Source organism: Thunnus maccoyii, chromosome 8 (assembly GCF_910596095.1).
Source record: "Thunnus maccoyii chromosome 8, fThuMac1.1, whole genome shotgun sequence".
Classification (NCBI taxonomy): domain Eukaryota; kingdom Metazoa; phylum Chordata; class Actinopteri; order Scombriformes; family Scombridae; genus Thunnus; species Thunnus maccoyii.
This window is the reverse complement of record NC_056540.1, coordinates 23,661,194-23,683,866: the sequence shown is the minus strand read 5'-3', so window position 1 is coordinate 23,683,866 and position 22,673 is coordinate 23,661,194. Positions and strand designations below refer to the sequence as shown.

At 38.9% G+C, this 22,673-nt stretch overlaps 1 protein-coding gene across 5 annotated transcripts in view; it reads left to right on the top strand.

Moving 5' to 3' along the window:
• The first annotated feature begins 263 nt into the window (after nt 1–263).
• LOC121902126 (cytokine-dependent hematopoietic cell linker) overlaps nt 264–22,673 on the top strand; it is a 28,625-nt gene continuing 6,215 nt past the window's right edge. The window contains exons 1-4 of one of the 5 annotated variants that reach the window (XM_042419345.1): nt 15,548–16,041; nt 19,266–19,307; nt 19,621–19,661; nt 22,016–22,169. In XM_042419345.1, the coding sequence (XP_042275279.1) occupies nt 19,659–19,661; nt 22,016–22,169 (157 nt within the window). In that variant the 5' untranslated portion in view covers nt 15,548–16,041; nt 19,266–19,307; nt 19,621–19,658. Of the gene's footprint in view, nt 554–12,588; nt 12,609–15,547; nt 16,042–19,262; nt 19,308–19,620; nt 19,662–22,015; nt 22,170–22,673 lie in introns of those variants that run through there. The other 4 variants (XM_042419346.1, XM_042419347.1, XM_042419348.1 and 1 more) reach the window with 4 other exon arrangements.

Genomic DNA, 22,673 nt, shown 5'->3' with positions numbered 1-22,673 from the left:
TTAGCCGCTGTCTGGCGTCTGAGAGGGTGAAGGGAAGTGAGAGAGAGGCTTAATGTCTGTCTACTTCTATTTCCCTCTTAATTTCACACACTGTTGAGTCAGCCTATTGACTGACTACTTATGGTGATGCTGGCGGTCTACCAACACTGCAGAGGAGGCAGTGCATATAACTCTTCCTCACTGCTCCATTTCACCATGTAGGGCCTCCACTTATTTAATAAGCCGATTCGAGGCCCATTCTCACCCATCCGTGCGTACGTGTAACCGGCCTCTAGCATGGGAGTGTGTGTGTATGATGCACTTATCAGGTTGTTGCTGCGGGCATCCCTGCAAGACTGTGCACGCTACGTCTTTGTGTGAGAGATGAGAAGTGAAGTAAGAGTGATCCTACATGTACTCTGAAGGCTCTTAGCACCCTTTTGTCCCATGTGTGCTCAGGCTTCAAATCAATACTCGTTTACTCTTTTTTCCTGAAGAGGACCTTACTTTTTAGATTTCACACTGAAAGTCACCAGTGGAGGGAACATATTTTTTTGCCATCTGAACACAGAAGGTAGGAGAATCAATATCTTTACTTTCTCATAAGTCTCATAATCTAAAGATAATAAGCTTCAAGGTCTTAAGGTATTCTAGGTAGCCAGCTAATCGGCTCAGCAAAGGCTGCTGTACATTATTATATAAAGGGAAATTCTGGTATTTTTCAACCTGGGTCTTATAGAGTTGCGATGTTGGAGGAGTTATTTTTGGCGCCACAAAGACTGTGTACATAAAAACTTCAGGTTAGAAGTTAACTACAACTCCCAAGATGCAACGGAGGTTTTGAATTCCCTACCGCTCTGATTCGTGAATCTGACTGGCGTATTCTCCGCAGCAATAGTGGCTATGGCTAATGGGTATTTCAGTCTTTAGACCTGTCCATCATGCCAAAAGTAACAAACAAAAAATGACAAAAGACAAGACAAGAGACAAAACCTGATTTCTCAGAATCGAAATTGAAATAATTAAAACTGGTGTCCATAACATAAACCTATAGGATTGTTACATTATTCGGAAAAAGTCACTTGTTTCTAATGTTAAGTAACATTCAGGATATTGAGAAAAATTTGGAATTGGATGGGATGGAACCAGCTCTTTCCACCTCCCAACTATTCTCATAATTGTGACCTTTCTGACTATGAGTCATGCTAATTTTGCACTCACCATCTCACAACAGAAGTTTTCTTAAATTTCATCAGAAACCAATAATATAAACAAATCTTCTCTGGTTTCTCTAGCAAGCCCACATGTTAAATCATCAGCAACCTATATGTATGTATGGCAGGGGACTGCTGCCTTTCTTTCATGTTTTAACACAATCCTTTTCATGTTATTACAAGATCCTTTTCACGCTATAGCAAGATAGTTTCATGTTATTTTTTATTTTTCTCATTATTAGATATGATATAATTCCAACTTTTCTTATGTTAAACGTTAAAAAAATGAACAGATCTAATTAAAACAAACTTTTCTTGCTTTAACATGACACGTTAACTTCTTATATGAAAGAAACTACCGTATGTCATTAGAACAAGAAAAAGATCCAGTCTGTGTCTATAGAGACAATATTGTTGCCTAGATTGGCTGCCATAGGCATGTAAACAAAACAACAACATGTTTGCAGATGAATGGACAGCTAGTTTGGGTAGCTGGCAAATTGCCCCAGAAGTAAATCTCTATGGACTTAGCTACAATAGCTTATCCAGGGAGCTAATTTCTGTGTTTACAAGCGTTTGAAATGATTTCTGTAAAGCTGATGTTTATTTGGAAAGCTTAAGCAGGCTCAAGCTGCTTGACGTGATATAAGTTACTTTGTCCAGAGTCACAGTTCCCAAAGCTCTACACTATTGAATGCTAATTTAGCGTGACTTATTAGTCAGAATGACAATTATAAGAATTAGACCCTGGTTGAAAATACTGGACTTTCTTTTTACGTAAACATAGTTTCTCTAGATGTCAACAAAGCAGAAATTAGATCCAATTCACATCACCACACAGCTGTAATGTTTCAAAAATTGGTCTCCGGGAATGCTGTGAATCTTATCTCCTTCAATCTGCAAGCTAATCTTTTCTCAAATCGAACGAAAGTTGCTTGAACAATTCTGAGGAGGAAGATTCAATAAAACACCACAGACAGTGAATCAAGTCTGTCTGCAGTGGAACCGCAGCTTATACTGAAATTGGTCTTCTTTTCTAGGTCACGGGAATGAATAAGGTAAATCACCAACTTGTAATCTGGCTGCTGTCACCTTGTTCCACCACTAAAGGCCCTTATCAGCGACGACAGTGCTGGAGCCATTTTGTTTGCAGGGTGTAAATATGTGGTCATGAGGCAAGATAAGGTGTTTCATGAAATGTGAGCCACCTTAACAGATTTTGACAGGTGGCTGATATTCCGTAGAGTTGATTTGGTTCAAGGAGAGCAACATCGGAAATGAGATACAGGAATATGTGCAGACGCTGTGAGATATCAGTGCAAAATGGGGTTGTGCTTTTTTTTCCTGATGATGCAGAGGGCGTCCTCAATATCATTGTGTGTCATGGATGTGTGAGCACCAGGGAGAAGCAAGAACAGCACATTTATTTATTTACAAGGCTTCATTACTCTTTTCACATGGTAATATGTGTAATTTACCAAGACTATTATCAGCAGAGAAATGTGAGAAAGAGGAGTGAAGGGAAATAGTGAGTAGGTTTTACATGTTTGGTGGTATAGTTTCCTCTGTTCCCTATGGCAACACATTCTCTGTTTGTCCACTCCCTTCTCTTCATAATAAACCCCTGGTGTTACACCCTGTGAAGGAAGTTTCTAGCAATAGGCTTCTTTAACAGGAGAGAGAGCCACGTCTGCCCCTGTGATTTGTTATTCAGTGAACCGCATCTCTAGAGAAATGGATTTACTGGCGTGCCCTCTGCAGAGGAATGAAGGTCGGCCCCTACCTTGGAGATGCCATTTGCAGTGCGATGCAATTGTTAATACGCAGCTTTGAGGAAAGCGGGCAGAAAAACATTCATACCCATTTGGAATTCCGGTGATGGAGAGAGATGAAAAGAGAAGGGTGGAGGGATTAGGAGGGCAGACGCAGAGCTGGTTTCTTTCTTTCTGAGCTGTGCTCCACAGTTTCTTACACTCACCCCTACAGCACTCTCCTGTTTGGAGGGAAACATCACAACTGTAGCTGCATGCTGTCAAACTGTACACGTTCCTGTTAGCCCGCATAGCTTAGAGGAAAATATTTCCCCTTTGACCCTGAGAATGTGTGAGGCCTCACAGTGAGAGTGAAGGCAGGACAGGTTTGGGTTTACACCTGGCAATGCTCCACCTTTATTTGTATGTACAGTACATACAGCCAGCTGCATGTTTTTGTACATTACATGAGATATTATTGAGGCATTAAAGCCATAGCATGACATTTTGGGAAATTTGCTCATTTGATTACTTGCAGAGACTTAAATGAGAAGATGGACACCAATCTCATGTCTGTACATGAAATATGAAGCTACACACAGGAGATGTTTAGCATAGCTTAGCATAAAGAATGGAAACGGGGGAAAACAGCTGCTCAATTACACCTCCATTTTTGTACAAATTAAACAAACAAGATATAGCATAATGGTTACTGAGGTCTAAAGGTGTTGTTAAGCTGCCTTTTAAATCGTTGAACAGAGGCTAGCTGTTTCCCCTGTTTTCAGTCTTTATGGTAAGCTAAAGCTGCTGCCTGTAGCTTAAACCAAAAACTATTGTGGTATGACTCAGTGAGTCACACTGCTACGCTGGGTGACATGTTCCTTCACCACAAAGATTATGGTCAAGGTAGTTTGTTTAGAGACGGCTCCAAAGACTAAAAACAGCATTCAATTTTTCTCCGGAGAGTAGTTCTTTGTAACGCAGACGCCACTGCAAATGTGCGGGAACAGAGTTCTGTTAACAGAGCTTTGCTAGCTTGTTGTGCTTCATATCAGAACCACTTGACTTTATACTGAAGTTCTGTGCAACAGTGTGACTCAGTGATGTGTTTTCAATTGCTTTTGGACAATAGAGGTCTATGGCACAGAGAAATAAGGCTTTGGATACACACACAATACTTGTAAATAGGATGAGTTCATTGTTGGTTTGGCTCTGAACATGAGATTCGTTGACAAGAAAAATATAGAAAATCACCAGCCATATCCTTTGATATTAACTTTACAAGACTGGTATTAATCTTCTTATTTCATTCTCTGCAAGACAGCTAAAAGGCATATTTCCCGAAATGATGAAGTATTTCTTTAAGTTTCTTCCCTCAAATACAAGCAGAAATAAGAATAAGAGCGCATTGATGTCTCAGTTTGATGTAATAATTTCATGGCCTTGCTCAGAGCTGTTGGGGATATGTAGGACAGGATTCTGCATGGAAAACTTCTCCATACTGACAGCTTCAAAAACTCTTCTTCTTCAGCTTGTCATGTGCAGAAGAAGCCATTGTAGCACTGCCAATGTTCTTTATATGATTGCTGCACTGTTGCTGCACTTTTCCCTCAGTCCCAGAGGATCAGTTTGGAAACTCATTAAGTATTAATCCAAGAGAGATGTAAGATGCAGGAACTTAATGTTTCTCAAATTGTAGGAGTTACTTCCTATATTCAGATGCGTCAAAGACACGGATACATCAGTTTCATTTGAGTATTTCTACACACAACAGTCAAATACACAAAATATCCAATTTATATTATTGTTAAGACTTTACATTTTTAAAAGCAGATTTGTTCAATGTGTTACTTGGTTATCCTCTGCTCTTTACTGGGAACTATGCAATATTTGTGTAATTTTACTGCTGATATTTCTGTCTACTCTGTACAGTACATAAAACATCTATGGTACCTTCGTCCATACTAGAAGAAGGATTCTTCCTCTGTTGCTTTTACCACTGCCGTAGCAATTTTGGTCAGTCTATCGGTTCACCACTTTGGACCAGACTGAAATATCTCAATAACTATTGAATGGATCGCCAGAACATTTTGTATAGACTGAATAATATAGATTCATGGTTCCCACAGGATGATTGGAAGCTGCATCTCAGTAAACTTCAGGTGGTTCCAGAGGCTACATAAACAAACAATAGTGCCAGGATTTAACTTTTTCTCGTTCTTTACACAAAATGCCAACTTCTCAAATACACCTATAGATGTTCAAGCCCAAATCCAATCCAAAATATGCGAGTGGACAACTTGAACAACCTGTAGAACAGCCTTAGCAACAACCTTAGCAACAAAGACTACAGAACGGACAGCCATTTGTGGGTATTCAGGAACAATCTGATGTCAGTTAGATGGGGAAGTAGAGTTAACTTTGCAAACAATGCGCAATTTATTTGAAATTTGGCACATATGTTATTTGAAAGAACAAGTATATATCATGTTATACAGTTAATGTTCTTTTTCTTTTGGTTTTTTATGTGTTACCAGAAGATATCTTGTTGTAGTTGTTAAGTTTGATATACAGTATATCTCTGTTTTCAGTCAAATATTTTGCATAACCTGCAAATACAACGAACTAAAATGACAACTGACTGACAAAAGTATTTTAGGATACTGTACCTCTTGCTCTTCTGCATAGCTGCACTGATAAGCCACTTTACCTCATGTAGCCACAAGATGTCATAGCTTAAATCACCAAGATGAGATAAGAAAGAAAAAAACATGCACCGACTCCTTTCATAGTGAAAATGCTCAGAGCGACTGTTTGAATTAAGAGTTGTGGTTGGTGACCTGATAATAAAATCCGACAGGTCAGTCAAGGCTTTTTTCCATCCTCAGCTTTGAGTGGTTAAATTGTACCACAAGGGGCTTCGCTGAACAAAATAACTGTAACACTGCAACCTTTCCAATTTAGAAGCACTAGACCTGAAATGCCGTACCTGCTTCAAAGTTGACAAATTCTCTCTCCATCTTTGAGGCCAGCCTTCTTTTTTGTCTACATGTGTGTCTCTATGTCTCTATGTGTGTGTGTGTGTGTGTGTGTGTGTGTGTGTGTGTGTGTTTCTCAGGGGAGGGGAAGCCTCATCTGGTCACAGCAGACAAGTTCAAAGATGGTCTCAAAGAATCTCACAGTTGCTCCATTTCAAAGACAATTTACACAAAGTCTGTTGACCAAACTGCTTTAATAAAACGTTTTATTGTTTGGTACTGACCACCTGGGGACCATCATTGCTTTCTTAAAATGCCGAGACTACAATGATAGCAATAAAACCTACAACTTAGAGTACTTTAACCGTTCACATGATACTCTTTACTGTATGTGTGATTTTTACAGCTCTACATTTAGTTTTTAAGAGGTAACAGTCATTCTTCATTCATCCTTACGGTATATTTCCCAAACTACCTTCTATATAACAGTTGAATTAGATAATTCCACCTTAAAATATAATAATAAAATGTTGCTGAGTACATTTACTCAGTAAACCAAGGAAATGAACGATATGTGATTACTGGCACCACCAAGTGGTGACTGCAAAAAAGAAACCATCTCATTTACTGTATGAGGGGAGTTGATCTTCCTGTGCCATAACACCAACAGTATTACCATAAAACATAACATAAGTGGTTTAAGTAGAAAATAACATACTGATCCCTAAGTCAGACACTCACATTCAGGTTTCATGGTAAAAATTTGTGAGATATTTTGAACATCTATAGTAAGCATGGTGTCATAATTTCCTCTGAGGCTTCTTCTGCCACCCACAAACAATCTTACAAAATGTACCATGAAAAGCATGAAGAAATATAAACAGACAGGATTAGTGCATATTTGATCATAGCATCAACCTCCACCGCACCACGTAAGAAAACCGCTGCTCAGAAAATTAAATACAGCTCCTTTCATGCAGTCGCTGTATCTGTATGAAAACGCTTTTGTGTTTGAACCAAATTGAATATGAACAAAATGCCACAGGAAAAGGATGTCGCTGTCAGTTGCTCAGAGACAAATAATCTGTAAATAATAATTTGATTTAATGCCTTAAGAGGAGACTCTATTAGTTGCTGAGTTAATTCTTAATTTAAAGGATAGATCTGGTGATAGTCTATATTTTTTATTGTCAACAAATAGCATGAATAGATCAAAGCCAACAATTAATTGATCATACTAACAAGTATTAACTGTGTAACCAAAGCTTATTCCTCTGTGCCATAGACCTCCATCGTCCCACAATTAAAAACACATCAGCGAGCCACACTGTTTCACTGGGTGACATCATTCATTACGATGAAAACTGTTGTTTATTTCAATCCCAAAATCTACAGAATCCACATCCCCACTATTAAAATTAATCTATATACTTGTGACTTGTCTTTAAACATTTACATCATCAGGCCTGAGAGTTACAGACGGGGTGAGGAAGTCAGAAAGTATTGAGAAATGTGCTGACACATTGTTGATTTTGGTCTTGTCATGGGATTTCTTGACAATAAGAGAAATAAATAATAACAGCCTTTTCTCCCAGCCTTGTCTCATTGACGTTACCATCTTCTTTTCAAGAGTATACTACAACAAATACTATAAAAGCATTAGACAAACAATCACAATTCAGGCACATAATTAACATAATTAATGAACAATTTAGTCCAACATTACAGAAAACAATTACAAATTTAAAAGGTATTTAAAAGGTCAGAGCATGATGTCATTCAATTCGTAAAGAGTGTTTAAAGTTCTGCTTTACTGTGCTAGACTTGGACCTTTAAAGTTAATAACTCATGTGACCTACTAGCCTGAAGGTTCATGACTTCACTGACTTTGTATTCCTGTCACCTCTCTAGTCTTCTGAAGGGAAAAATCCTCCCCAAAATATGTTCTTTTAAAAGTAAGATAAGGTTTGAAAAAGCCTCAGCATCAACCATAACCTGCATGTGAAGATTTTAAAACATCTGTAGTAATTTACAATACATTAAACATTTAAGTCATTTGTTGTTACTATAGTAAGATGCACTTAACATTATTACTGCATGCTTAATTACTTACTTAATATTACAAGCAACCGAAAAATTGTAATGTGACGGTCCTTGGTATGTTGTCATACATCGTTAGTATGGACGGCACATTAACTGTTAGCAGGACTGATAAATGTTATTCCCTAATTGCAGCTGTGGACTTCACGGTCTGCTGAGGAGCTCATGATGGTTTTCACTCTCTGGCCGGGATCAAATCATTACAGTCATCGCACAGTCAATTAACTTCCAATCTCTGCCCCGTCGTGTCCTTTAAACCACTTCAACCTCATGAGCAGGGCATAACACATTTCAGATCTGTGGATTATATGAATGGAGCGGCTGTCTGACTCAGACACTGTAGGCAATGAGGATGAAATAGGCTCCTCCTGCTTGAAGTTAATGGGGATGGATTGTGTCCGGGGTGATGTAGAGCCACATTTACTGGAGGCTGCAGCCGGGGCGAGGACCTGAACTGTGAGCCCGCTGAACTGCAGCGGCACAGAGACTGATGTCTGCTCTCCCAACAGGCTATTACACATGTGACCGGACCAGAGGTGGCCAGGAAAGTGAGGACCAGGATTCAATGGTCTAGAGGTTGCGGTAATTAGACTTGACCATGCCGCTGCTCATCCATTATTCCTGGTCCCACAGTTGCTCATTTGGAATTGCTAAAGAGACGCCTTGCTCCCTCTCAGTACAGTATAGAGTGTGTGTGCGTGTACCTGCATGCATACAATATATGAGTAGCTTCTTTAAAAGTCCAGAGAACAGTCCACCGAGTTTTACACCTTCAGCTCATTAATGTAATTGGACCAGTGGGTAAAAGTAATGTGACCGCTCTAGTTTCTGCAAAGTTTCCTGAAGTTTTAACTCATTTTGACTCATACATTATGTGCCTACATTTTACATAATACTATATGTAGTAATGGATTTCATTTTAGTTTATTGACTTTTTTTTAACATCCTGTTATGTTTAATATTATTAAAAGAAACCCTCCAGACATGTTTTAATAAATATTTGTCTGTGATGTTTCCACAAGCGAATATATTTCATTCCCAAAAGTTTTAACGACAAGACACAGACGTCTTCTTCTTCACTGAAAAGTCTATTGTCAGCGAACGTGCACTACAATTGGCTCCAAACTGGTTGTGATGTCACAAATCATGCTCGTTAGTACACGTGTCAAACTCAGAGAGAAACTTTCCCCCTTCAGCATGAACGTGAAAACAGCCCTCCGGTGTCAAACGCTGCATCATTCTGCACAGTAAAGCTCAAACTGAAAGGGCACTTTAAGTTTGTCATTGTGTTCTGTTTGTGATTATTGGTTAAAACAGAGTATCAACACACCTGCTGAATACATTTTTTAACATGGCAGACCTTATATAGTCCAGTCAAAATGAAATGTTTATATCCTATTACTTTATTCTATCTCTATACAACAGCTGAAGGATCAGGGCCGTAGCTAGCGTTCCAGACATGCTGAGATCCATAAAATTTATTTCTCCACACTGCCATGAATAACATTCTGGTGAGGAAATACTGACTACTTTGTTGATCTTTTTTGGTGGACATACAGCTAGCAAATTTTAACATATTGAGATGAAAGATACTTTTGTCGGCCTTAAATATACTCTCTATGCATTATGTATGTTATCCTTGCACATTTATACAGAGGACAGGCATCAGTGTCCTCAGTGCTACCTAGCTGTTATAAAGGAAACAGAACACAAACAGAAAACACACATGCTGATAGTATCAGTGTTTTCTTACCACAGGCAGAAGGAGCTTAAATGAGAAGTTTACGCCTGTTTGTAGACCACATTAATAGGAAATGAATGCATGAGGTACAGTTCTTGGAAAAAGAAAAAAAAAAGTATTTCTAATCAGTTTGATTTTTCTTGCAGCAGAGATGCATTTTTAATATAGAAAGGAAATTATATCATGATGTTCTTGAACTTGTGGTGGTGGTGTATATTTGTGTTTTGATCTTTATCTATTTTAGACGACGAAACATCTTTAAAACAGCAACGAATACTGTTGATTCTTACTGACAGCTTACAACCAGTTTAACGGTTCATGAAGTATGATGAGTATAATATCTTATTTCACAAGACAAGACAGCAATTTCACAACATTTCACAGAATTTCCTTGAAACCTGCCAGATGTAAGACAATGCAAGATTACTTTATTTGTTGTGTGAAGATAACATTCCTACACACAGCAACCTTGAATGTCAAAAGTTATTAAGGCTGCATCAGAAATGTGATTCTGGTTTGAACTTTACACAAAGTAGCCGAGTTTAGATGAAGGCTTAGAAGAAAAAATCTGAAGGTCGAAACAGTGTTTGACAAGCTGTTGGTGGGGACTTATGACCTTACAATTGATTTCAAAACAATGAACAATATTAAAAAACACTGCATGATCATAAACATGTCTTACTATTAAAAAAATAGAAAACACCTTCACCTGAATGCCTTAAAAGAGACGCCAGGGTCGGATAATACTACTCTTAAAATTTTGAATCACATCTTCAGTATGTGTGAGTCTTTAATGGATTTTGCTGGCAGTTTTCTATATTTTTCTTATTTTCAACAAATCTAATGTGCGGAAACAAGTATTGTGTGTGTATCCAAAGCCTGATATATCACATTCCTTTCCTCTGTGCAGTAGACCTCCATTGCTGTCCAAACACTATTAAAAACACGTCAATGAGCCCACACCGTTGCACCATCATGTTGTTTAGAAAAGGCTCCAAAGATAATAACAGTGATCACATTTTCAGTCTCTGGAGAGTAGTTCCATGTAAGGCAGTCACCACAGTGCGTGCATGGGAACATGTTTCCGTTTACAGTGTTTCGTTAGCTTGTTGTGCTACATATCGCAACCTCTTGACTTTGTACTGAAGTTCTTCAAGAAATTTACAACGTAGCACAAAGAACAAAGAGGGATAAAATATATCAGGCTTTGGATAAACACACAATACTTGTAAATAGGTTGACTTCATTGTTGGTTTTTATGGTTCACATAAAATTTGTTGACAGTAAGAAAAACATAGAAAATGGCCAACTTTATCCTTTAATGGCCCTACGTCGGATGCACTTTGGGTGTTTATATCAACATAAACAAAACAGTAAACACCTTCACATTAGCATGACTAGCTCACATCATCCTGACCAGGATGCTGGGATGCTGATGATTTGAATGTGCCTTCTGAGAGGGGTGAAGCACAGCCCCTAGCCTGCTAACAATCAGCAGGCTAGCTCTCAGCTCATTAGCCCTGGCTCCTCTCACTCAGACACACATCTTCCAGAGACTCCACACCACAGCAGGAGGAATGACTGGGATAAATAAGGAATAATCAAGGAATCGTTCTGGCTGAGAGTTGACCTGAATATGGGGCTCCTTGCTGTCATGGAGGCTCTGCTGGCGTGCTGCAACCATTATAATGAATGGAACAGTGTGTGGAGAGATCTGAAAGAGAGAGAACTACAGTACAATCACAGAAATGTTCGAGGAGGAGGAGGAGGGGGATGCTCTGCTGTGGTTAGGTTCATACGGAGGCTTGTTTCAGTACAACTTGTGCACGCTGTAACGTCTACCCACAATCTATATTTGGACCACCATTGTTTGCAAGACAAACAATATTAAAATTTTGTTTTTATCCACGTATTAATAAAACAGTCAGTGAGTAGGCAGTTGTGGCTGAGCGTAGAGGATTCAAACCTCCTCCCTTCCTCCTCCAAAAGTTCACACTCACGGTTGTCTTAGTTTCTTGGTAAAAGTTTCTAGTTTGCTAACATGAAAGACTTTTGGTTCAGAGAATAATGACAGTCTAAGGGCTTAAAAAGCTTAAAACGTTTGACAAGTGCATCGTACAAACACAGAGCCGGTAATGCAAGAGAATAAGTTATCAGCTCATCCTCACCCTTTACGGTGTAATTATCCTGAATAATTAGTCAAATGGCAAATGAGTCATTTTGGAAATTCTTGACGATCTGAAAATGTTCTGATGTGGCAACACATTACCTATATGCTTCTTTTCTCTTTATTCCCACCTCTTCCTGTCAAAAACTTCATTTCAAGCTGATGGACTACAGCTTTTCACAAAGTTCACAAAGCCATGACACATTGCTGCAGTATCAGATCAGGTATCTTCCTCCATGAGGCTAATATTTCATGTACAGGACATTAGTTTTCTAGTCAACTTCAGCTGTAAGCCACTGCCGGTCTCTGTCCATCCATCATCTCCTGACCTTCAGCGCGGTGCCCTGACGGCTGCCCGGGGCACGGGAAGAGTGACTAATGTCGTCCCAGCCGCCGCCTCCCCGCACCCAAGGCCCCTGATATCCGTCCAGTATTATCCGACCCCGGCGTCTACAGATTCCTATCACTGCTCCCAGCTTTAATTATTCACGCTGCTGAATCACACTCTCATCAGAGAGATAGCCAGACTGGCCAGACTGCCTGCCCTCTCCCTCTCTCAGATCTTATCTATCTGGCTGTATGACACTATCTCATCCTTCTCTTACATACTGTAGATTGGAAAAGACAACTGCTGGGCTTGCCTGTGACCAAGTATTCAATGAATAAAGCACCTGGACTGTAAGTTCTGTTACTAAGCCAATATAAGACAGACTAGTTTCACCTGTGTTGACTATTTTTAGGTTTGTGTATCAGACGAGGGGCAGCTAGAGTTTTGGTAATAATTTTTAAGATTAGGGCTGCAACTAATGATTATTTTCATGACTGATTAATCTTCTGGTTATTTGTCATTTAATCAATTAACCGTTTGTCTACAAAATGTCAAAAAAAAAGTCAATAAATGCCCGTCAGAATTCCCCAAGGTGACATCTTCAGTTTGCTAGTTTGTCTGACCAACAGTTTTAAACCCAAATACAATTCAGTTCAGTTTACAATGATACTTTGGTGACCCCCTGACTTTTCATCTGGCTCTGTGTTTAGTGCAAATTATCAAATGTTAGCATGCTAACCTGCTAAACTAAGATGGTGAAGATGCAAATCAATATACCTGCTAGCACGCTATCACATCAATATATCTCAAAGCACTGCTGTGCTTAAGTACAGCCTCACAGAGCCACTAGCACGGCTGTAGACAATTTAATAGTTGTTGACATATTTCAATCCGGACAATAGTGGTGAACAGAGAAATGACCTGTTCCTTCAGAGTTTGAGATGTAGCTTCTACCTACGTGGTGGTGTTGACACAAAACAGAATCAACTATAACTGACTAGTCATCAGTTTAGACAGCTTAGGTACTTTCTTTTGTGGGATATAGTAGCCCACATTTACTTTCACCTTCTGTGTACAGGTGGCCGTCTGATACTGACTGCCTGTGCAGCTGCTCACTTGGTAATCTTCTACTTGATGTGGTTTATGATTGCAATCACATGCATCCTTCCTGTAGAGCTGGGAATTCAACATCTTCAACGACTTCAGTGAGGCTCTAGTAAATGCTTGATGGATCTAGTTAACCTACAAAAATCCTCAAATTTTGGTCCCATACACATGCACAGACCTCACTCATTCAACCTCTGCGTTCCTCACCCCCCAGGCTGGGACTCTGGATCTTATTTCTTAGTGACAGGTCCAGGACAGAGGAGGGGAGGATGGCTCATTTTTTGGCTGCTGGGGGGAGGACAAAGGGGGGCAGGGGTTGAGGACACAGGATGAGCTGCCAGATTGACAGGCCGATGGGGCCGTCGCTGGGGACGAAGGTGTAGAGATGTTGGGGGGAGTTGGCGTTTGCGGCTCAAAAGATAAGCATCAGTGAGAATATGAGAGGCTAGATGGTAATCTTTCACAGGAAGTCAGGCTATACCATTGCAGAAGAAACCACAGGAGAGAGGCTGACCTTGTGCGCCTGTGCTCAGCTGCATCAGGCCAGGCCTCCAACCCGCTGCAGACAGGAAGATACTCTGTCATAGTGCTGCTCTGTTTAAAATGAGAGCGAGTCACTTCTACAGTTTACATGCTGATCACAGAGGAATCGTTCTAAACTTTTGTGTTTTTGTCAATTTTGCATGAAAGCATGAAAACTTTGTAACCAATCTATAGTTGTGCAAGATTTAGCACAGACAGTTTCAGTGTTGTGAAAGTGTTGCGATGATAGATTTAGCTGAAACTTAAGTATCTCATTTTTTAAGATGTATGCAGAGAAAGTACAAAGCAAATTTTTGCCTTAAGTTAGTTGAGATCTGGACTATTTGTGTAATCCCCCCCCCCCCCCCCCCCCCCCCCCCCCCCTCAGATAGCCGATATACCAACTGTTCAGATGTTAGCTTTAAGCTAGCTAGCAAGGTACTCCACAGCTGTGGGTGTGTTGTGTCTGCGCTGTGTTTGTGTTTGTGTTTGTGTGACAGCTCTGACTGACCTCAAAACTCATCAACAGCTGCAGTTCTTTGCTGTTCCTAAGCGGAAACTACCACAGCTTGAGGCCGAAGCCACTGCAGTGCCTTAAAGTGCAAAGCCACTGACGACCGCTAGATGCTCCAACTGACTCCCATTAAAAATTCTCAACTTCTCTCCAGAAATATTAAGTCACTTTTACCAACATGTCATGGTCTCAATCGCTAAATTCAGGCCCTCTAATAAGTGTGGTGGTGGTCATTTTGATTTGAAGAATTGAAGATGTATAGTAGCTTTGATGTCTGCCATGTGGGCGCTGATTGTGATTAACAGTTTGCTCACCTGCTGCTACTGAGTTGGACTACTGTTGTAACTGTTGCAAGTAGTAACAACCTACTGTTGTTGGCCTGAATGACACCAAATCATTTCCTTTCCCATGAAGCTTATCACATAATATTAAATAACTGTGGTGAGCAGTTGATATTCTGTTTGAGGTCACAGTTTTTGAAGGTGAGAGAATGAGGTTTTAGGTAGAACAACACCTATATAATTTCTTGGGCTTTCTGAATCTGGCTCATCCCTCTATCTCTAACTACTGTCAGTGCGCCCTTTTCACGGGCCAATAAAACCCAGCTTCATGGCCGACAATGAAAATATTCTCAACATGATTCAGCAGATTTTTGTGCCTCATACTGTAACTTTTAATAGTTTGAGTTTGATGCCTCTCATTTTCTCCCTTTTGTGAATTTTGGTTTATGCACATCATAAAACAATCATACTAATTAAGTGTAAACGCTATAAAATTAAAGTGTTACATTCAAGTAAAATATCACTTTGAACAGTTAAGCTTGAGTAAAATATTCTCACAAATTGGAATTTCAGTTCGCCCTCTTGTTTGATATAAAAATGAAGCCAGATGATGATCTAATGAAACGAGTAAATGTCACCCTGCTGACTTTTGCACTTGGCAGAGCACATGTTGAAATGTCACCATGTTCCAGCTCGAATGAGAAGAAATACCTGCAGCGCTGGCAGATTCATTTGACCCTAATTTACTCAACTTATGTTTCAGACCTGGATGTCACACATAGTATAGTAGCTTTAAAAGAGGAAGATGACATTTCCTGTGAGTCTGAAAAAAGCAAACTAATTTTGCACATTTAATTTCTGCACTGCAGTCGCTGGTCACACACTATCAAAAGGCGAGTTGTCAGCAGTGCATCACAAAAGAAAACAGGAAACATTGAGGGTGAAGCTGCTAGTTGTGTCCTCACTTACTATTCATATATCATGACGTCGATGCAGACACTGGTTGTAAGGAAACCGTTTTTAAAAGGTGTTTCTTGCACACTGTGACCTGAAAACTTTCTACACCAAGATGTGAAATCAGAGCACAGATGCACACACAAAGTCCTCCACAAATCTTTGATTGTCTAAAACAGCAGTGAAGACCTCAGGTTATAGGCCAGTTATTCACCACACAGGAAGTCATTTTGGGTTACTGCAGTGGGCTGCTTGACTGCGACAGTCAGACTTGAAGCAGGTGTCTTTGTACGTCTAAGAGAGGAAAAGAAAAACTGCAGATCTTCCTTTCATGTAACTAAATAGACTGAAATTGCCGGACACCCACTGCCGCAGGTGTGCTTCTTATTCAACTCTTCTGAAAAGGTAGGAAACCGTGAATTATTCCTAACTCTCAATCGCTATATTTGTGTGAGCGTGTAAGATCTGTGGCAGAGCAGAAAATCAGAAAGGTTAGTCTGTTTGTAGCCTAAAAATAGATGAAAAACACAAGTATGGAAATATAAAGAAGAAACAAGCTTTGAAATGTATTTTCTGCTGGAGCTGAGAATCCTGCGTCGATTAAGTTTCAAAAACAAGTCTCAAGTTGCTCCTAAATTTCAGATTTTATATAATATACAAGTTGTAATGTATAATCACCTTATTATGGAAATGAGGTATGTGAATTAGAAACCGAAGCTGAGACTATAGCTTCAAAAGTCTGCGTAGTTGCACAAAACACTGTCAAATAAAAGTTTAAACATCTTCACAGCAAGAACATACTTGAAATATACTTCATAAGAAAATTAATTTGATAAAAGAACTGTACACCCTGTTCCTGTATATTTGCTATGATATATATAATCTAAATTAAAAAATTGAATAAAAGAGGAAGAAACATTTCCTGCTACAAAACAAACTAGAAGAGGACTCATTTAAGCCATATGTCGCTGTGTTTAGACCAACAAGAACATTATTAATACCAAATTATATTTTATGACAAAACGATACTAATATCTGCCGTGTTTATAACTGATTTGCTAATTTAAGCCTCAGATAATATCTCCTCTTTGCAGACTCTCTTTCTCTCTGCAGTTGATACTTTCTTGATGCCTGTAGCAAAGCCAGGTCACGTCTGGTGGTTTGAGTTTCCACAAATCCTCTGCACTCATGGGGCAGAAGTTTATTTTCCAGACTAACTGCTCAACCTCAGATGCTAACTCCATGTAGCTAATCTCCTTCCCTTCATATGTCTCATCCAACGCCGCTTCCCATGGCCCAGTAAGCTCGGCAAAGTAGACAGACAGCCCCGTTGAGTTTTGGACCACAGTGCCAAATCCTATCCTGAGTGTTGAGTCTCCCTTTTGGGACTGTGAGCTGGTAGCCTCTAATGTCTGCTGGCATTGTCACAATCCCTGGGCTTTGCTTCTATTTTAGGTAGATTTCTTTCCTGTTTCCTGTTTCGTTTGTCTTCCTTTCCAGAGGGATTCATCTTTTGTAAAGTTAAAACCTGTCGACGGAAGAGTGATTGATCGGCCTTGACCCTTTTTGTTCTTGTGTCTTTCTAGGGAAATTAAAATTGATTTAAAAAGCTCAAAGGTCTAACACTATTTACTAGAAATTACAGACGACTTTTATAGGGATGAGTAAGGGCTACATTTATACACTGGACTGGGGTTGACGGCAGCTGTACAAAACTCAGGACGCTGATGCCACTGAGACTGACGTTTGCATCCTGAGTCCTGTGCGTGGTTCGGTTTAGGCAATAAAAGCTCCTCTTTGGTTAAAGGATAGCTTCACACAAATATATTTATAAGTTTATCTGAAGATAATATGAGGCTTCAGCAGGCTGAGTTAGTCAAATAAGGTGGATATCTTCAGTATTTTTAGTAAAAAAAAATCCCTCTGTGTTTTCCTGTTCAGCCACAGTGGCAGGATTGTAACAAAAAGGGAATTTGGTATGAAAAAGACTGTAACTTTGAAAGATACTGAATTGATTTGACTAATTTGAATGACCGAAGCCTCATGTTTGCTTCAAATAAACTTTTAAGGACTGTGGATTTTGTCCTCCATCATCACTTACATTAAAAGTGCATTATGAAGGGATCTCTTAATGGTCAGTGAGAGCAGGAGGAGCATATTTATTTTTACACATTCAGTATCAACATTTTTCTGACTTGCCATATATGTTAATTAACATTTTCTCATTACAGTATGTTGAGAGAAAACCTAATTTGGGTGGCATTGCGTTTCCTTAAAAAACGTATTTGCTGTTGGGGTTTAGTCGTATAGTTGAATCTCTAGGAAACAGAGTTAAAAACGTTGAACAAATGAGGATATGTGACAAAGACTTGATTTCAGTCTCAGTGCAGAGAGCTAAAGTGAAGATCAAAGTGCCTGTTTTCCATTCAATTACTTCCTTGTCAGACTTCATTACTGCTTGTTTGATGTGGAGCCTTTAATGAAGCAGGACTTACTGAGTTACCAAATGTGACTGTAAAACTCTGACAGCGTCCCTCCTGACATTGTAATATCTCTGACACTGTGGACCAATAAAAGTCCGGCCATTTATCTGCATTATTTATAAATAAAATAACACTTGATTGATCCCCGGGATGGAACCAGATTGAATAACTGAGTGTTAATGCATCTCTAGAAGCTTCTGTCACAGTTTTGTTGAATTGTTTGGTGTTAATAATTATATTCTGGATACATACAGCCATTTTTATTTTTTCTCTCATAGGGTCACATCTGTTGACCGATACAAACTAGGTTTAAGGTCAACTCTTCAAGAAAATTAGGAAGTGAATACTGTGATATTTATTATGAGGTGCTATATTGGCCCTACTGTTATTCCGTGTGCATGTCGGCACAGTACATCAATATATTGTGTTAATGCTTCTTTTCTAATCATATTTGACTGTTTTTGTGGATTTTGTGGTCATCTGAGCATTTTTCTGATATATAATTTGTATGTAAGATGGAAGTCTCATTCTTTCCATGTTGCGCCAGGGTTTTCCCCGGCCGGGTCATAACAGCATTTGGCCAAATTTCTGCGTCAAGTGTTATGGACCAAAGTTACTAGAAAGAGCAAAATAATATGCTGATGACACCCAGCTTTACTTATCAGCAAAACAAAACGAAGAATGTTAAGTATTGAATGTTAAATACAAACGATTACATTTAGACTGAAATCCTCATATAATCAATAACAAACCGATCCTCATCCCGCTGTAGATGTTTTTCACTTCGAGTATAGTTGAACTGATTTTAAAGTTATATTGATTACTTTTAATCTTTGCAGCATTTCTGATGGTTTGTGATGCAACTTTCAGAACTGTATTATCATCAGCTTTTTGTTAATTCTGTCTGATCTTCTAAAAGCAAAGATTTCATCACTGTTTCTTTATTCGAAGTATCATAACACTGGCAGTATTTCTTCTAAAAAGTAACAAAGAAAAAGGATTTTTTTAAAAGACTTTTCTGTGAAGCAGCTCTATACTGAATGTAGAGCCATTATCTTTACAATAACCAACTACTCCTGGAGGCTAAGCAAGATGTTTTAAAGACTAACCAAATATATCTGATTCTGTTTTTCCATGTTTAAGCAGCAGCTGCTTGTCTGTTTGCACCAGAAGAAGCTTTTAACACAGGTGCTTATTTTTTTTTTTTTAAAAAAAAAACAAAACAACAAATCATGTATAAATGTCAATATTTTCAAAAATATGTTTCTCATTAAATCCAGATATTTTTTCTTCATACTGAATGTTAAAAATGTAATTCAGACTGGAGCCCAGCAAGAACAGCGAGAGGCCACAAACAGCTCTGTTTAGTCGTGTCTAAAGAGCTCATTCTTCTGCATGTGATACTGTCGATAAAGAAAAATCCAAGGACACGCAGGCCGTATTCTTTTGCAGAACACCAAAACTAATGATGTTTTTCTTTTTTGTTTCACTCCCTCGTTAGCTGCAGAGAGAGGGAACAGCCATGAGTCTCCTGTGATAATGGTGAGTTATGGCGCCGGCGTCCGCAGCATTTCCCTGCTGGTTCCACATGAATGTTCCCACAGGGAAACTTCTGGAGTTTGCAACCCCCTGTGTAATTACCTTTTAGTACAGAAATGAGGAAAGAGTGAGATTCTGCTCTGTCATTGTTAGCGCACAGCAAGAATAACTGAGACCAGGATTAGTCTCAGCGTTTTTACTATAATTTACGGCTGTTGCTTTTGGTTGCATTAATATCCATATCAAAGTTAAACATTTAAACTTATTTTAATTCATTGTCTTATTAATTTAGATGATGCACATTTTTTAAAAACACCCATTTTAAAACTCAAACTCATTGAATTAATATATTTTTAATATCATTTGCGAGTTACCATCAAAGATACCGGTCTGACGTATGAGTTCTTACTCCAAATAAATACACCTATTATAGACCTAGAAACAGCTTTCATGTCTTTTGACTCAATCTGAACGTCTAATTGTGGTATTCTATTCTAAACAACACAGCTCTGAGAAGTAGCTGTCACTGGTGAAACACACACTGTGTTTAGTTACATTCTTTTTATGGAGACCGACAATTAACTTCAGACACTTTCTAAGATGTATTTCCTCAACACCTTAGGCTTGCTTTTCAGAAATGCAGCACAAAGCAATAGCAACACGGCTAAAAATGATTTTTATGGCTTTCTGACTCTCCAAAATCACACAAACCCCTTTCATGCGATGTCCTTATAATTCTCGTCTTCTTTCATGAGGATAACGGTCACATGCACATCAGAAATGAAGATTTAAAGTGATAAATGCAGTAATTCTAGTGAAGCAGGGTCTATAATGGGTACAACTAAGCTTTCCAACCACTGTCTGTTATCCATATCTGTGCTGGATTTATGAAATCCTTTCCTTTTGGTCGATTTGATCCCTACAGCCATATGAAGATTGCAGGTGTCTCTGTTTCATCTGCAGTCTCTAAATTGAAGGACGTAATAATCAGCTTCAAAGCACTGACAAGAACGCATGCCTCAAACAATCTGGGTAGAGGGCTTAGCACGGTTTTGATTAAAATGTTAGCTGACAGTGTGTGTTGATCCACAAAAGGTTTTGGCACTAGCTGGCGAATTATGACAGCTTTCAGACTTCCAACATTTTCAGAGAAATTCTGTAGAAATTCAACATTATAACATGATAAAGGCACCAGAAATCAGCATAATTCTCAAAATGGGTGTTTTGTCAGACGGACTATTTAATTTAGGGATGATTATATTGGATTTCTCACTTTTTTTTGTCAAAAGTCAAAATCACTTAGGTTACATTGACATTGACAAACCACCTCTTCCTTATTCCACAATTTTCTCTAAATGATTAAAAAACGCTTCGGTTACATAAATTAGATAAATATGGAAAGTTGTAAACATGCACAGCCAAGCTTGTGGTTATTATATGAACCATAGTCTTTTAAAAAATACTCTCACGTGAGGAAAACACGGAGACTGGGCTTCCAAAAAAAGAAGAGACATTTTCTGCCTTTGGCGTACAGTAATTGTGGTGTACGAGCCTGGCGATGCTGCACCTGCCGGACAAAAAAACATCAGTTTCCTCTCGGGAAAAGCTGATCCTCTTCATCACAAAAGAACCACTTCTGATGGGAAGCACAGCAGACACCGCTTTTTAAACTGAATAAGCTGGTTTGATTGGCCCACTGATAATGTATTCATCCTAATCTCACTCTTTTTTTTTTTCAGCTACATTGCAGGTGCACAAAAATAATAAAACAGCCACATAGCACTTTGTGCCATTAAATCACAGCAGTAGAAAATGTTTATTATTCAACATTTAAAAACGGTGTCACAGATTGTCACTTGTCTCTTAGTGTCTTAGTGTCAGTGTGAAGCTTTAAAGAGGAAATCTCTTGGAGACAAGTAGTGAGTTATGTTGCAACACCTCTTAATAGCTTCCTGTGCTTATCATGGTGTGTATGTGTATATGATCTAACTGGCTGTCTGCTCAGAATATATTGCTTGCTGTGTATCAGTTGACGTTAAAGCAAGTAGCAGCAAGTCTTGCAGGCAGATTGGCCCCGTGGGGTTCCCAAAAGCAGACTATACAGTTATTAAAACCAGTCTTTCTGGTCCTGAATCTTCAGGTGATGACATTCTTTTACACTGACGATATAGCCAGACTTTTTAAAAAAATTTCTAACAGCTCAGTGTCAATGTAAAATTCTGAATTTGATAATGGGGTTGAGTTTCATAAATCTAAAGCACAAATATGCAGTTTTCACAAACTCCCAGGTTTATTCAGATTGTTTATTGTACACTAAACATCTCCAGTTTACAGAAGCTGCATCTTGCTCTCCACAGGATCGCAGCAGGATAGACAGAAACAGAAAACAGAGATGCGGTAACTACAACAGCGTCGCGGAGTCTGAGTACGACGTGGTGGACGACCAGGAGGATGTACTCAAAGTGCGCATACTTCCTGCGAGGCCGTTAAATGACGAGAGAGAATACGCAGGTAGAGAAGAAATGACATGACATTAACAATGTTTTTCACTAGCTGCTTACATTTTTCTTACTTCAATTCCAGTTTTATTATTTACATTTAAACCTTTTCTGTTTTGTTTTGTTTTGTTTTTGTCTGTGATGGTTCTTTTTAAAATTGAATTACAACTTTTCAAAGAGTAAAATCATATAAAAGTAAGCAAGTAAACAGTGGTTCAGTTTGTTTTTTCTGAATTAGTTTTAGACTGTGTTTTAGTCGATGTTTTTATATTTTACGAGGCACTGTTGACAGTCAAGCTGCGTTAACAACAGTAAACCACAAAATTGCCGCTCTGGTTGCTCAGTGGGCTGTGACTTCAACTGAGTAATTCTGTCTGTGTGTAGGCGTTAATCTGACCTTTGGTGTGTATCTTCCCCGTCTCACTCTCATTATTCTTGTCTGCCTTCAGCATATAAAAATATAACACATAAAAATATTAATATCTCACAAATCCTCCAAAATAACCTGCATCCAAAC